Source organism: Capricornis sumatraensis, chromosome 9 (assembly GCF_032405125.1).
Source record: "Capricornis sumatraensis isolate serow.1 chromosome 9, serow.2, whole genome shotgun sequence".
Lineage (NCBI taxonomy): Eukaryota > Metazoa > Chordata > Mammalia > Artiodactyla > Bovidae > Capricornis > Capricornis sumatraensis.
The window spans coordinates 95,605,610-95,622,261 of record NC_091077.1 but is presented as its reverse complement, the minus strand read 5'-3'; the positions used below and the strand labels follow the sequence as shown (position 1 = coordinate 95,622,261).

The window sequence follows — 16,652 nt, the reverse complement described above, 5'->3', positions numbered from 1 at the left end:
ATTATGCATTGGAAACATTTCCTATTTTGAGAATTACTGCAAAGTACTCACTTTATTCAGTGTGACATATTTTTTCTTTACCGGTATTATAAAGATAAGCAACAGGACAAAACTAGGTATTATATTCTAGGGTCAAATTCTGAAAAGAATGTTTAACACATGTTTATATTAATCTTTTTTTCTTTTTGGCTCAGCCTAATTTATATTTTACTAAGACAAGTGCCATTATTTACTCATACTTACTTACTTAAAACACTTTAATCTTAACACTCATCAAAGAGGGAATCATTTTCACAGTTATTATTTAATAAAAATCCAGCCCCTCACCACCTGCCTTCTGCTTCAATTAATGCACAAAATGTTATCTGAATGTCTGTTTACCTTAAAGACTAAACCTATATATAAGCATACATTTTAGCCCAACAAAAAAATCTATATCTACTTATTTGTATAAGGTTTCAGCTAAATGGTACCTTTGTGAAATAAACTATATCCCTGAGGAAACAATCTGGGACTTCTTTCTAGGGTATTGGAATAAAAAAATAAATAGTTTACCTATAAGGAAATTATGGTTGTCATCTTAATTCCACTCAACTCAGAAGAGATTCAAGTATTAAATATTTAATAACAAGTATAAAAACTCAGTTAAAATGAATATCCATTCCTGGGTCAAATTTTGTCTCTAAACTCAATGCAATCACAGATTATATCCTGAAACTCTTAAGTAGATATTTCACAAAGCAGGGAAGGAAAAAATACATATCACCAAAGCAGAGGAATAAGAAAAAAAAATTTAGACCTATTATGAGACTTTAAAATTGTTTTCTTATACAATTACTTTTCTTATAAAAGTAGCATAAACAAATTACAAGACAACTAGAAATTAAAGAAGGGGAAAAACACATAATTTCATTACCCCTACGTATTCAGTAATAGCACTTTGGAATATTTCTTTCTGCTTTTGTTTTTTTCACCATTAGCTCATTTTTTTTTCATGTAGTTGCTAACCTAAGCTTACATTCTGCTTTTTATTTTCACTTTCACATTATTTGAAATGAATTTTTCTATGTTGTGACCTCATCTTCCTATTCAATACGTGATCTTTTAAACAATTTATATTAGACAAGACTACTAATGCTAACAGCTACCATTTATTGAGCATTTATTACTGTACTTAGGGCTGTATCTACATTACCTTATGCAACCCTCAAAACAACCTTGTATGATAGACACTATTATTACTGGAGTTTTAAAGACTAAAAAAGTTTTGAAGACTAGAAAATTTAGGTTTAAAAAGGTTAAAAAGCTTGTCAAAAGTCAAACAATAAGTGATAAGGTAGTACATATTGATAGTTGACCGGTTTTAAGCCAAAATTTGTACTCAGAACTTCATTAACCTATCTAGTTGGTAAAGAAATGATGATTGCTTTTCCATTGATACATTAATAACTGCAGGGTTCCTGCTGCTAAATTGAGAGTACCCATAAATTTATAGGCTAGAAACAGCAGAAAAGACTTTCAGCTACTGGAAAGATTGGCTTTCATATTCTGAGTTGTCAACATTCTTCATTCTGCTTAGTTTTAAATTTTTAATCTGTTTTCTTTGCAGTCTTCTCAGAGTTTCTCCTTTGAGCAGACAAACCTCCCTTAACTAACCATAGTCCGCTCCTCAGCTGGTCTTGCATGCATCCAGTCAGAAGCAGGATGGCTCATGGTAGTCCTGAGACCTCTGGGGCTGGGGGTTAAGCTCCCAGTCCTCTCCCTTTTCTAACTGGGGAATTCTGTTGTACAGAGAAGCTCTGCTTGAGAGATGTTTTGCTGGTTACTTTTACTGAATTTGACCTAAATAAGCATGTAAAAGAAAATAATATGTCACACTGAATAAAATCAGTGCATTACCGTAGTTCTCAGAATAGGAAAAGTTTACAGAGCCTGATATGTCATGGTAGTCCCAACTTTCTTCCACCGGTGACCTGGTGACTTGATTTATTCTACCTTTTATTCCGTTGATGACAAGTAGGAAAAAAGAAAACACTGTATCTTTCCAGGAAAGTCTAAAAAGGAATAAACAGAAGTAGCCAATTCTTCCTTAATTTTTCTACCAGTTTCATATTGATCTCCCTGATGTGAGCAAAGTAAGGAATGGCTTGTGCACCAGATTTTAAAATTACGAAGATTATAACCTTTTGTCTAATAGATTATGTCAGTATTTAGCGAAACAGCAAGCTTCTGGCATAAACAATTCAAAACTTGAGGTCACAAGCGTAAATGCCCGGAGGCTACCATAAGGGAGTGAAGCACACCCCCACGTGTGTCATTTAGGACCTGGGCACCGAGGGGATGCAGACCTGGCTTACAGGAGGATCTGCCCACGGTGCCCTCCTCTGTGGCTGCCCTGTGGGAACGAAGACCGCAGTTGCCAAATCTTCTCATTATTTAAGGGATTCCAGAAGTCAGGGTTTTTACATACATTTCTCCACATTTTGAAATGTTGAATTAAATGTTTAAACATTAGGTGAGTAAAAATATTCTATCAGTGGGTAGGCTTTGACCTCATGGCCAGTATTTGACCTCCATTAGAACCCATATCATATGAATGATTAATACTGAACGTTTGATTTGAAATCTAACATATCTGGTTAGGGAGCAGTGATTTCCTGTGAAATCAGTTGAAGTTTTGCATTACCTTACTAGCTGAAATGCATCGTGAATGAGACCTAGTCTGTCCTTCGGCCTGAGAAGCGTGTGGTTCTGATTCAACAACGTAATGAGCTCGTCCCATCCTTGTCCCTCATAATGAACGATGTAGTAGCCATTGGAGTCCACGTTGAATTTCACCCAGTCGGTCTTCTCAGATAAATCCAGAGTATCTAGGAGGAGAAAATTGGTATGGGTATTTCCTCATCGAAGAACACATCATGAATATCTCCAGAAGTAGTCTTCTTCATATCATTAGTAATAAATCAATGGAGAAAAAGTTCTGGAAGACTCATGATGATATTTATTTTCATAGTCTGCTGGATGGCTTATTTTGGGAGTGATGATTTTATTAAATTAATGAATAAACTAATTCCTAGGAAACGGGCTGATGAATGTGTTCTCAAAAGCAGCCTATGCCGGTCTAAAAGGCATCACTGGTAGCCTTGTCTCAGGGTTTAGTTGCTGCATGTTGAAATATGTATATGCAAGTAGGTGATCCATTTGTCCAGTTCTTCTCTGGGGCAAAATAAGGACGGCAGGTTGACCATGAGATTATGAGGGAAACATTTTAAAATTTCAGTGACGTGTTTAAAGGAGAAATTAAAATTATATTATTTTTAATATTTCAGACATTGTAGTAGGTGGTAAAATAACATTACTATATACTCTCAAAAACTGAGGCTTAGTCCTCATTCAAAATAAATGAGAAAATTGAAGCTCAGGAGTTAAAAAATTTTCTTAAGGCCATACATCCAGTAGGTGACAGAATCAGGATTTGAATCCAGGGCCAATCAGTTCTAAAGTGAACACCTTTTCCCACTGAATTAGTAGGCATTAAAAGACATAAGACCAGACACCATCAGTTCTTGAAACCCATCTCTAAGTGCTAAAAACACAAGAGAACTTTCTCCTGAATTAAACACCCAGACTTTTTAGCTAAAAGGTTCTTTTAGTAACACATAGGTATAGATAAATGAGAATTTTCTCAAACATATGCCTTTCATTGTCAGATTGACCTACAGTAACTGTCCTCCCTATAGCTCAGAACACATTTAATTTCAGAATTAAAAGGTTTTTTGGCTAATTAGTTCATTTTACCTGTCTTCAGTTTCAGAATGTGTCTGTGAATCCCATGAGAGGAACTCGTGGAGTAGGTCACTGGGATATGCCAAAGGTACCTACGTTAGAAAGTAAAGACTGTTACAGACCAAATCAATAGCCATTTCAATGTCCACATTGTCAGATTCAGAGAGGCTATAAAAGACACCTAATCGCCCATCCTTCACACCATCACTGGCCTTATAAATTTTATAGGATAAGACTAACGGTTCCTTGGGTGTGCAAAAATTCTTTAATGATTATGAAGGAGCAGTAATATATACCCAGTTGAACTCTGTCACAATTACCTGGGACATTTACAGTCCAAATTTTATACCACCACAATTCCTGCTGATTGTTTTCTTCTAAATAAAAGAAAAAAAAAAAAAAAACAGTCTTCGTTTCACATTTCCAAAAATTCTCACTGTCTGATAGTAATTCAAATAACTAAATCAAAGCTGTAGAAAAAACCCCAAAAGGTGAAGATCTTCCTCTAGCATGATTCTCCCACTTATCCTTTTGTTCAGTGAAGCTATCCGCATTCAACCCCCACCTGCTAAGTGGTCAGCAACCAGCAATAAGTCAGGAGCTGCTCATTGGCCAAGTCCAGAGAGCAGAGAAGCAGAACGGATTGAAGGAAAAGGCCTCAGTTACTTTGTAAGGGCCTTCCTATGGTAAATAACTATTAGCTATTTTTTTCCTGACTAATTTCTACCTGCCTCTAGAGCTCATTTCCTCTAACATAGTAAGCCATATTAGCTATAGTAATCCTATAAAATCAGATGCTTGAAAATACCAATAGGTATAAAGCAGAAAGAATAGTAACTGAGGATATGCCCATTAGTCCTTAGAAAAACCTAAAATAGTAAAAGAGACAACAGATACAGACTCAATTTAATAAAAGGTCAGAAGAAATAATCTACCTGCCAACCCAGAGTACCGATAATCAACAAAGCAATTAAAATATTTGCACAAAAAGGTAAAAAGAGACACACAGATATCAGTAAGATGTAATGGATCAAGATTCATGGATAGATTTTGGCTCTAGAAGGACAGAGATTTTTCCAGATAAACCCACCTGGGAGTAAAGAGAGAAAGAGTAGCAGTTCATAAGTTTGGATAAGCATGGGTCAGAGGGCAATAGTTTTATAAGAGAAATCCCAATCCTGCTTCAGATAGATGCTTGTTATTCTGAGCCATTCACACTATTGAACTCTCTTGTGACATTTTGATAAGTTGCAGCATTGTGAGTCCTGCTTTCCCAATAATAAAATCAAACATTAAATTTTCCAGCCTGTGTTGCCAAGCTTCAAATTGTTTAAGCTCTCTGAGGTTTGGACTTCAAAAGGGCAGACAGAGAAATGGATGGATGTGTACATAGATTAATGGCATAAGGGCTGCTGTTGGATGGAAATAGACATCTGATGAGATCAAAATGGAAACTGTTATACTCTATGTGTTAAAGGCCTTGAGTTTGCTTCTGATTCTCAGAAAAAATTCTAAAACTGTTTTTAGACAGCTAGATTTTAGAAAAGGTAATAATCATAAGAGCCAGCACTGATTCACATGGATTATTTCTTTTCAAATTAATCTCATTCATCTTATTGAATGAGATCAGAGGGAGGTGGACAGTGTTTTATTTCTTGATTTTAGTAAAACCTTTAACAAGTTTTCTTAGGACAGGCTTGTGAGCAAGATAACAGAGTAGGTAATTGGATTTGCTTTTATTGTTACCAAGAACATCATGTTTTAAGACATTATATTTACAGTCTCTTACTGAAAAATAAAAGAGAGCTGAAGGTCTTATCTAATTTAACACATGTGTGTGCATGCGTGTGTTTGTGTGTGTGTGTGTGTGCTCAGCCATGTCTGACTTTTTGCGACCCCATGGACTATAGCTTGCCAGGCTCTTCTGTGTGATCCCATGGACTGTAACTCACCAGGCTCTTCCGTTCATGAAATTTTCCAGGTAAGAATACCAGAGTGAGTTGCCATTTCCTACTCCAGGGGATCTTCCCAATCTAGGGATCAAACCTGCATCTCTTGCACTGGCAGGCAGATTCTTTACCACTGCACCACCTGGGAAGCCCATGACTTAACACACAGGGAATGCCTTTTCTGATGAGATGTATAGCTGTTATACATCTTATCTTCTTAGGTATGGGTCAGTCTCATAACTTGAAGTGAAGTGAAGTTGCTCAGTCGTGTCCAACTCTTTGTGACGCCATGGACTGTAGCCTACAGGCTCTTCCGTCCATGGGATTTTCCAGGCAAGAGTACTGGAGTGGGTTGCCATTGCCTTCTCTGACTTAACACACAGGGAATGCCTTTTCTGATAAGATGTATAGCTGTCATACATCTTATCTTCCTAGGTATGGGTCAGTCTCATAACTTGAAGTGAAGTTGCTCAGTCGTGTCCAACTCTTTGCGACGCCATGGACTGTAGCCTACAGGCTCCTCCGTCCATGGGATTTTCCAGAAAGAGTACTGGAGTGGGTTGCCATTGCCTTCTCCAGGAGATCTTCCCAACCCAGGGAATGAACCTGGATCTCCCACATTGCAGGCAGACGCTTTACTGTCTGAGGCGGCAGGGAAGTCTAATCTACCGTCTCATAACTTATTAGTGCCCAGTACTCTTGCCTGGAAAATTCCAGGGACAGAGAAGCCTGGAGGGCTACAGTCCATGGGGTTGTGAAGAGTTGGACACAACTGAGCAATTGAGCACACACAGCATAAAGAAGGCTAGGATACAGTCAGGGAATATTATATTAGAAATATAACTAACAGCCTTCTGCATCAGAACTGAGGTCCTAAGGGTGGCCACAGGGTTACCAAGAATATGCTGCTCACCAACGCAGTCTGGGTCACCTGAAGCTCTTAAAGGCTGCTATTGAGGCTGGTTTAGTGTATTAAGTCCTATGTAGAAATAGCACTGGAGAAGGAAATGGCAGCTCACTCTAGTGTTCTTGCCTGGAGAATCCCAGGGATGGGGGAGCCTGGTGGGCTGCCATCTATGGGGTTGCACAGAGTCGGACATGACTGAAGCGACTTAGCAGCAGCAGCAGCAGAAATAGCATCCCATAAAATTGCCAGAGAGGCTGAAAGAAAGCTAATGCAATTGTCAGTACACTGAAATGAAGTAATCTAGACCAACAGGAAAAAAAAAAAGCAACCACCTTTCCTGCAGAGTCCCCCATTCGGGGTCCTCTTTGGAAACCCCGGACAAGAAGCGCTCTTGCTGCAGTCTGAGGAAACGCCCTTCTCGTTTAACCACCACAAGGGGGATGCCTTTCTGCAGAGTCCATGTAGCCATCATCTCCTTGAGCTCTACATTTTTCCGCAGAAACGCGAGCTGAAATGACAAATGACTTTGGTAACCGGAGACACAGGAGAGAAACCAGAGAGAGATCAGGTACTTAGACCTCCTCGGATGCTAGGGACATGGCTTGGGCAGGAAGAGTGAACTCCGACTGCAGTCTCCCAGCGGGGGCCATGTAGAACCTGGGCTGGACCTGCCCCTTCCCTCCCCATCCACGGGTTCCTGGAAAGTTGCCTGAAGGAGGGACATGTCTGGGAGCTTGAGGGTTAATACAGGGCAAGAAAGGCCAAGAGGAAGGGCTTGAGACTGGGGCCCCTCTCTGCTCCCTTTCAAAACAGAAGAAAAAAAGGACCCACCAAAACAAAACAAAAATGCCCCTCCATTTCATTAACGATGGAATCCAGAGGTTTAGGAAGAAATGTCTCTTTTAAAAAATCCAATAGAACAGTATTATATCAATAGAGGTATATGGAGTGGAGGACAAAACCTCTAGCTTTTTATTCACAGCGTCTAGTACGGGTTTCTGATCACTGCATGATGCTGAATCTTCCTTTAAAACCATACTTGACGGGATTACTGTGACGCTTTTTAAAAGGTTTGCCTTTTCTTTTTTTTTAATGATGATTTTTTTTCTCTCTCTCCTAAAATGTTCCAATAACTTCCCAGAAGTAAACAAAAAGACGAGGCCTCAAGAAAGCCATTCATACTATTTCCAAACCTAACATATTTGGTTTGGCATTTTGCAGAGCCCTGAGGATACCAGTGCAGCAATAACCACTCAGAGGAATTTGGAGCTGAGATATTTTTAGCCATTGGTGGGATTGTGGGAAAGCTGAATTATAACAACAAAAATATAGTAGTAAGAGCAGCACCCTTCCCTTAATGGCCTGAGCATTCCTTCTTCAGTCAACTTTGTTTCAAGGAAAATTGTGGAGTTTTTTCTTCTCTCCAGTTATTTAAAGGGACAGCTGGACAACTTTACAGACTCACTCCAGGTCTGGAGATAAGCCAAATCTCTTTCACTCCCCAAGTCTCTTTCTACTTACTGTGTTGCTTATCTTCTTGGAATCAGAATAACAAAATCCACCCGATGCGGAATCGCTTTCTAAACAATTCTAGAAAACAAAAATAAAAGAGCGCTGCCATTTGGCCTCTGAGAGTTGGCTTAAAATGAACATTTGACATGAGTGCAAACACTTATTAGCATAAATGTATGAAAATGTAATTCATCTAGACATGATAATGAGCATAGCAATTCATTAAAACTGCATAAAAGTTACTCTTTTAAATATTTAGTTGATATTATGTGACACCGTGCTGAGTTAGGTTTTTGGGGAATTTATCATTTTTGTGCCACCATTTCATTTGACATCAGAAGGGGGTCAACTAAGAATTTAGGACCTTTAGGGGGAGGTTAGATGGGAGACTCCTACAGTAACTGGGAAGAAGTTGTGATGTCATTGAGAGAGTGAGTACTAGACTGAGCAGAAGACAGATTTTAAGTAACAACTCCATCACTCACTTGTACAAGATCTTTAACGAATCTCTCCATTAGCATTAGTTTTCCCATTTAAAAAATGGGAAAATCCATCGGAAAAAAATGGGTTAAGACGGCCTACCTTACTTTCTTGAGATGGTAATAAGCACAAAGTGACAAAAATTAATATAGGATTGTTCACAGTCCTGTAATTCTTGGCCAAATCTCTCCTTTAATCCTCTTTCCACTCACTAACTGCACAAAGGATGGGTTCTTCCTCTTTGAAAAAAAGGCTCAGGCAAGGTCTACACAGACACACACACGCAAGTACACATCCCTAAAGGAGGAGGGAAGGAAAAGGCTGGGAGAGAAGAGCAATGCGAGGCTTGTTGAGAACCTGGAAGGGAACCGGGACGAGATCATCTGGATCACCGGCAGGAGGTGATGGAGAAAGAGCATTTTCTTGAGGCTTTTTTGAAAGTTTAATTTTGTTCCTTGGCCGCCCTGGGTCTGCCCTGCTGTGCGGGCTTTTCCCTGGCTGCAGTGAGCAGGGGCGACTCTGGAGCTGCAGTGGGCGGGCTTCTCGCCCCGGTGGCTTCTCTTGCTTCAGGACACAGGCTCTGGGGACTCGGGCTGCAGCAGCTGCAGCTCCCTGGCTTGAGAGTACACACCCGGTCATTGCGGTACGTGGGCTTGGTTGCTCCGCAGCTTATGGGATCTTCCCAGATCAGGGATCAACGTTGTGTCTCCTGCGTTGGCAGGTGTATGCTTTACCATTGAGCACCAGGGAAGCCCCAAGAAAGAACCTTCTTTATAAGTATTATGAAGGATGCTATATTTGATCCCTTTTAGGGTTTTCGAGAAATGTCAGTAAAAGTTTTGAGCTACTGTGAAATTTTAGTTACTTGCACTTGCTTCTTTGACCACAAAAATCACACCTTAAGTTAATCACACCTTAAGTTAAACCTTAAGGATCCGGACTTAATAAGGGCACAGAAAAATCAAATAAGATAATGTGCATGAATTTTTTAAAACTATGACGTGCTGTACAAATATTGAATAATATTATTATTACCCCTGGGACAAAAGTGCTTACAAAGAATAGAGGACCTCTTTTGTGTACAGGAGGGGCTTCCCTGGTGGCTCAGAGGGTAAAGCGTCTGCCTACAATGCAGGAGACCTGGGTTCGATCCCTGGGTCAGGAAGATCCCGTGGAGAAGGAAATGGCAACCCACTCCAGTATTCTTGCCTGGAAAATCCCATGGACAGAGAAGCCTGGTAGACTACAGTCCATGGGATCCCAAAGAGTTGGACAGGACTGAGCAACTTCACTTCACTTTTGTGTACAAAGGGCTTCCCTTGTGGCTCAGCTGGTAAAGAATCCACCTGCAATGCGGGAGACCTGGGTTTGATCCCTGGCTTGTGAAGATCCCCTGGAGAAGGGAAAGGCTACCCACTCCTGGCCTGGAGAATTCCATCAACTGTATAATCCAACAGGTTGCAAAGAGTTGGACATGACTGAATGACTGAACTGAACTGAACCATGATTATAGGGTCAATAGAATACTAGGGGCCTGACATGATTCTTTCTCTTAAGCAAATTTTGTTCATCATTATCACTGTTATCATTAAATCAATGGAAACCAATAAAAGAGAAAGTCACTTGCTGGAGCAGATTCATGAGTGCCCTTCTCGGTACTCAGCAGAAAGGCAATGAGTGCTGGAGCTGGCTATGAGGAGGAGGTGACCCCTCAGCTGGATCGCAAAGCATGCATAGCACCTGAGTTTTTGAAAAGAAGGAAGAACACTTCAGGCAGCAAGTGCACCAGAAACAAAGGCGTGATGACAGGGATGAGCAGGATTTCTTGCACGAGGGAGAAGGTGGGTCTCATTCAACCGAATACGGGTTGGGACATAAAGCTGAACAAGTAGAGTTTAAACAAATTTGGGAAGAGAAGATTAGGAGTCACATGAAGGAATTACGAAGTCATGAAAGGTTTGGAAACAGAAGACAAAATGTAGGGTGAACCAGAAGAGGGAAGTCAAAGAGAAGCAGGTCAAATACTGAACCCCCGGGGCTAAGCTAGTGCAGCATCTTGGGTTAGCAAGGTGCCAGAGGAAATAGACAGGTGCTACCTGCTAAACCCTGGCAGTGTGGCAAGTGCAATAAACATCTGTTGTGTGACACTATAACTATTTATAAGCCTTCCTAATTAGCTTGTCACTGTTTAGGCTTACCAGCAGTCTCCTGTAACTCAGCTGATGACTTACATTTGACAGGCTGTGCCACAAATCATCATTCTTTGCATTTCTATAGCTGAACTTCTTTAAGTAGTGAATAATTCCTTTCCTGAATGTGTCCTCGCTCAGAAAATCCTTGAGCATATTCAAAATACAAGCTCCCTAAATAAAAACACAAAGAAAAAGAAGGTAAAGGGTAGCATATGTTTTTAAAGGAAGCTTACATGCTGTGGAACATGTGTAATGTCTGATAAATGAACCACAAACAAAACAAAAAGAGACACAGGAGTAATCTGGCACCAACACCTTCAACTGTTGATGTACTGGCCTCATTATATTTCTCCCAGGGCAGAGCATTTACCAGCTGGTCCACAGTATCCCCTACCTTGTTGTAGGAAACGGCATCAAACATTTCCTTTATTTGAACAGCAGTTTTTGCTTGATTGGAGATAGGATGGGATGAATTTAATGAATCTCTTTGAATTACTTCAAAACATGTATTCGAAAAATCATCATCCTAAACAGGAGAGAACATTTGTTTTTTCAATTGCCATTTGATACTCAAAGCAATAGCAAAGATGCTAGGTTTAGTAAGATAGTCTCAGAAGTAAGTATTCAAACAATATTTCTTACAAAATGTTTCTTTCCCCTTATTAGCCCCCTTTCACCAATTCTCTACTTTGTTAGAGGTATGAATGTGATATTTCCTCAGACACTGCCTGAATGTTTACCACGAGCAAGGCCCTTGGACACAGAAATAAAACAAAGGTTCCCTCAGCTGCAGTCCTTTCAACACTCCGCAAGGAAGAGGCATTGTACACATTTTACAAGTGAGAATGCATGAAGCTTTTGGATTAAACCACAGACTCAGCACATAGCAAAAAAAAAAAAGACACTGACTTTGAATCCATGTCTGTCCGCAACTGTACTGGGCCAAATATTTACCCCCCAAAGCGCGTTATCCATTACTAGTTAGCACTACCTTGCTATGTGCTGTTCAGACCCTCTTCGTGCTTGCTAAGTGGCTTCAGTCATGTCAGACACTTTTCGACCCTATGAACCGTAGCCCACCAGGCTCCCCTGTCCATGGGATTCATCAGGCAAGAATACTGCAGTGGGTTGCCATTCCCTTCTCCAGGGGATCTTCGCAACCCAGCGATCCAACCCTGGTCTCCTGCATTGCAGGCAGATTCTTCACCATTTGAGCCATCAGGGAAGCACCATCTTAGAATTCATTAGGTTAACAGACATATTGCTTATAGACTCTTGGATAAATATAGAATAATGCCTGAAATTTTCATTTTCTTTTTGGCAATTTGGAGTATTTTGACAGCCTCCAGATCAGTGAGAAAATAAACTGGCTTAAGCCACCCAGTCTGTGGATGGCAGTGCTAGCAAACCAATACAATCTGTTTATACAAAAGAAAATACCACAGATTCAAAAACGCAATGCCGTGTTCTCTTTGGCATTTTCTAAAAATTATAATAGTAAATTAATGATTTCTTAGGACATATAGTATGAGATACAAAGTTGTGACTTACAAACTGTAGCTCTGGATATGTGATATTGAGAGAGATAAGTTCCATGTACGTTGCAAAACCTTCATTGAGCCAAATATCATTCCACCATTCCATTGTAACCAGGTTACCAAACCACTGGGAGGTAAAAACTCAATGTTAAACAAATATAAACAATTATTAACTGCAGCAAAAAAATACGATGGGTGGTAACTTCTTTTTTAGAAGTTGAGGCCTCTTCTCTGTCTTTGCTACCCTTTTCTCTCTGCACAGCATCTTTCTACTGGTTTCCCTGCTTTCTCCCCTCACCACCACATTTTTGCTTGTTTCACTTATTTCTTTTGTGTCCACATTGCCTCCAATGCCCTACCTTCCATTATATTCTCCCTTTATTTCCTAGATATTAGACTTAATATTAAGGAAGAGAATGAGACATTTTATTTTAGACATTTGGCACAATTAGTATAATCCCACCTTGTCACTGACTCACAGTGAGGGTCTAAGGAGAAATATAAGCCAGAATATTCTTGATAAAGTCATCTTTTTGTATTAAGTAGTAGGTACTTAAAAGGATAAGAATTCATTTAGGACTTTCAGATTGTTACATAATATTACTAATGAGCAAATGTAGTTGTTGACCTCTGTCCCAGTTTACTTCTAGGGATCAATTTGGCCACCAATGAGAATAAAATTCTGAGATTTTAAATATATATAAATAAAGAATGTGAAAAGATAAGCTAAATAGAAATTTATCCTTGACCTATATTTGATCTGTAACACATTTTAAATATTATTTTTTAATATATTATTATATTTTACCTATTTGGCCTTTGTCGTTTTAATGTGCCTCTAGTTTATCTATTTTAAGAGTGCAGTCTCCAGATGGACTGGAAGCTTAAATAATAACATTTTAAGATTCAGAAGAGCCTTGTTATAGTTACAGAACAGAAATCACTAGGTCCATAGCTACTAGAAACTGCTCAAGCTCTATTCCTTTTCTTACAGCTTTCAGATCACGTTGAAAATGTGCGCCAGTCTTCCGAAGGACTGTGAGAAGGAATGGTGGGTGTTTCCTCAATTTGAGAAGTGATGAACACAAGAAGTTCAAACTGGTTATGGTGGTCATTTTGCCAGTCAGGAAGAGTATTTTATTCATTCATTCAGCCAGTGAATATCTATTGAGAATCTACTATGTTCCTGGCACTATGCCATGGCAAAATCTCTTCTTTTTTAATTTTTAACTTTACCCTTTATCGTGACCATAGTAATAAGAGGGTTATTTTTTTAAAGCAGCAAACAAAAGACCTTGTTATATAGAAGAAATACAAAGATGTATGCAATAGAGCTACTACCTTAATACAGATGGTAGAGGTCAACCAGTAGACATACACATAAATAAAATGTTACTGGCCCTGTGATTTATATCTGTACAAGAGGCAGAGGGGATTCCAGAACGAAAAAATCAGTTTCACTGAGAGAGTGTGTAGGATAACTGGGAAGTGATTCATTTCCTGAGTCTTACAAGCAGTCCCCAGGAACGTTGGAAGTGGGGTGTGCTCTAAGCCGATCAGGTAGCAGGAACAAAAGCACAGAGAAGTGATACGACCTGGGCCTGTCGAGATAATGGCAGGTAGATTGGGATGGCTAACGCTGAAGGTGTCATTCAGAGAAGAGACCGGAGAGGTGGCGGGGAGCGGGGTTATCTGGGCCTTATATGACACACTGTGTATCCTTGACTAACCGAGCACTGAGAGTCTGCCAGAGCTTTATGCAGAGGACTGACATGCCAGATGGATATGAATGGGAAGACAAAATAGTCAAGGCAGAAACTCCAGGGGGGCCTGCTGCTTCAGCCCTGGACTCTGCGTTTTAATGAAAGAGAAGCTTTCAAAGGAAGGCCTTGAGGCAGCATGGAGCCTCAAAAGGAGAGCTCTCTGCTTATTTCCCTATGAACACTGGGTAGAAAATTAGGAATCCCCAGACTCAGTTAAGTGCTTTAGAGCTTCCAGTGACTAATAATCCAAACTCCTACGATGAGCCAGCGGGGAGATGCTAAACCAGAGGAAGCTGTTCATATGCTCTCAAAGTACGGCACTGAGCATGGCTCCGGGTTCTTCATCTGCTGCTTAAAACAAACAAACAACCCCTCTTATTACTATGGTCATGATAAAGGGTAAAGTTAAAAATTTAAAAATAAGAGATCTTACCAGTTTCTACAATTGAATGATATGTGCCTATATGGTGAAAGAGAATTTCCGGTGTCTTTAATAATTCCCTGCATATCAGGGAACTTGCAGAAATAAAACAGAATGAAAAAATTTTCTGGTATCTGAAGAGCTGATTTTACTGTTTCTTTTTTTTTTTTTTTTTTTTTGGTTTAAGCTACTTTTATTTATTTATTTATTTACTTTTTTTTATTAGTTTTTTATTTTTTTAATTTTAAAATCTTTAATTCTTACATGCGTGATTTTACTGTTTCATAATTGTATGTAATACTGGGTTGATGGACAGGCCTTGGAAATCTTCTTCTGTAATAAATGGTAGCAGTGGCAGTCACTGCCACTACTGTGACCAGCTAACAGTTACTGGGTACCTAGTGTGTGACAGACACACTTATCTGTAATCCGCACAACAGATTCAGGAAGCAGGAGCTATTATGAACGTAATTTTATAGATGAGGACACTGAAGTTTAGAGAGGTAGGTAGTGCGGTTCACGGTCAGTAGCCTGGGAGTACAAGGACTTGAAATACTTCATTATGGCCAAATAATCACAAACTCCAAATGAAGGGAGCTTGATTTTGTCCTAGACTGGAATGCCGCTGTACTAGAGGGTGTATGGGGAAATAATAAAAATCTCTATTTGTAGGGGTTTCTAGTACTGTGCTCTATGTACCTGTATGATCTCTACCCTTCTTTACTACAAGACGTTTGGAGGCTTTGCGCCTTGAAAGGTTTTAGAGGACATAGTGGCCAGTTCTCGTGTGATAAAATTCTTGTATGAGACCCATAGTCTAGACATTGAACATTCTGCTACTCGACATGCAATATTTGGTTTGATGATCCCTAAGGTGCCCCAGGGAAATAAAATGACATGGTTTTCCATCGTTTGGGGAATCCTGGGGGTGTTCTGCATGATGCCCTTTGGAACCGACACCAAGAGAATGCCGTGAGAGCCGGGTACCTGGTGTGCTAATTCATGGGCTATGACCTTGGTGACCCACAGCTTATCGGAAGTAGAGGAGGTCGTGGGGTCAAAGAGCAGCGACGTCTCTCTGTACGTGACGAGGCCCCAGTTTTCCATGGCTCCACTTGCAAAGTCAGGAATGGCAACGAGATCTAAGGAATAAGAGCAACGCTTAATCATCATGGCTCCTACACCAGAAGTGGGATTTGCTTCCTTCTTAACTATGCTACGATCCTTTCAGTATATATAAGCAGACATTCTAAAAACACTATCTCTTTTTCTTAACATTGATATGGTGTCTTGTAGTTGTGGAAAATAATCAGTATCCATCATCAAGCAGAATAAAGTTTACTGGTAAAGTTTCATTTCTAGGTGAAGTAGCCTAGGGACATAACCATTGTTTCCTAATACTAAACTGTGAAATCACCTTAGGTGCATTACTGCTGAGAAAATCATTCATTTGAAAACATTCATATTGTATTTTATATTAGTATTACAGAAAGACTTTGAAAATATAAGGTATCAAATGATCTCTAAAATATTTGGATTCAACAAAACATATAATGAACTCATTTCTATAAAAAAGAGAAAATAAGGGACTTTTAATTTCAGGAGAACACCGTTTAGAAGCATCTCTATAGTTAATATTTCAAGCACATACAGCCTCTAAGTGTCCTTCTAAGGCAGTAAAGGGAAAAAACTGTAGGCATCAATTCTTTCTGACTTCAATTTCCTTTTCACTGTTGATATTTCCTCTACTTCTTGACAAAATTTTAGAGAAAAAATGTAAAATTTAATCATCTTTTAGCCCCTCAGGTATAATGTATATTCAGTTCAGTTCTGTTCAGTTGCTCAGTCATGTCCGATTCTTTGCGACCACATGGACTGCAGCACACCAGGCTTCCATTTCCATCACTGACTCCCAGAGCTTAATTAATGTATATTAATTTATATCATGTCTGTGTGAGAGTATATATATTCATATATATATATATATATACCCTTTGCCGATGAATTCATGTTGATTAGAAAACTTCTGGCTAATATTTAATCTTAGACTTCTTTTTATTCTGCCAGGTCATATTGGAAAAAATACTGTTCTTTGGCTGAAAAG

At 39.5% G+C, this 16,652-nt stretch overlaps 1 protein-coding gene across 1 annotated transcript in view; it reads right to left on the bottom strand.

The window, feature by feature from the left end:
- ERAP2 (endoplasmic reticulum aminopeptidase 2) overlaps window positions 1-16,652 on the bottom strand; it is a 46,886-nt gene that overhangs the window by 10,994 nt on the left and 19,240 nt on the right. Inside the window, exons 6-13 of the mRNA XM_068979721.1 lie at window positions 15,536-15,690; window positions 12,378-12,491; window positions 11,221-11,352; window positions 10,866-10,997; window positions 8,164-8,232; window positions 6,975-7,150; window positions 3,799-3,878; window positions 2,687-2,870 (exon numbers count right to left, since the gene is read on the bottom strand). Of these exons, the coding sequence (XP_068835822.1) occupies window positions 2,687-2,870; window positions 3,799-3,878; window positions 6,975-7,150; window positions 8,164-8,232; window positions 10,866-10,997; window positions 11,221-11,352; window positions 12,378-12,491; window positions 15,536-15,690 (1,042 nt within the window). The remainder of the gene's footprint in view (window positions 1-2,686; window positions 2,871-3,798; window positions 3,879-6,974; window positions 7,151-8,163; window positions 8,233-10,865; window positions 10,998-11,220; window positions 11,353-12,377; window positions 12,492-15,535; window positions 15,691-16,652) is intronic.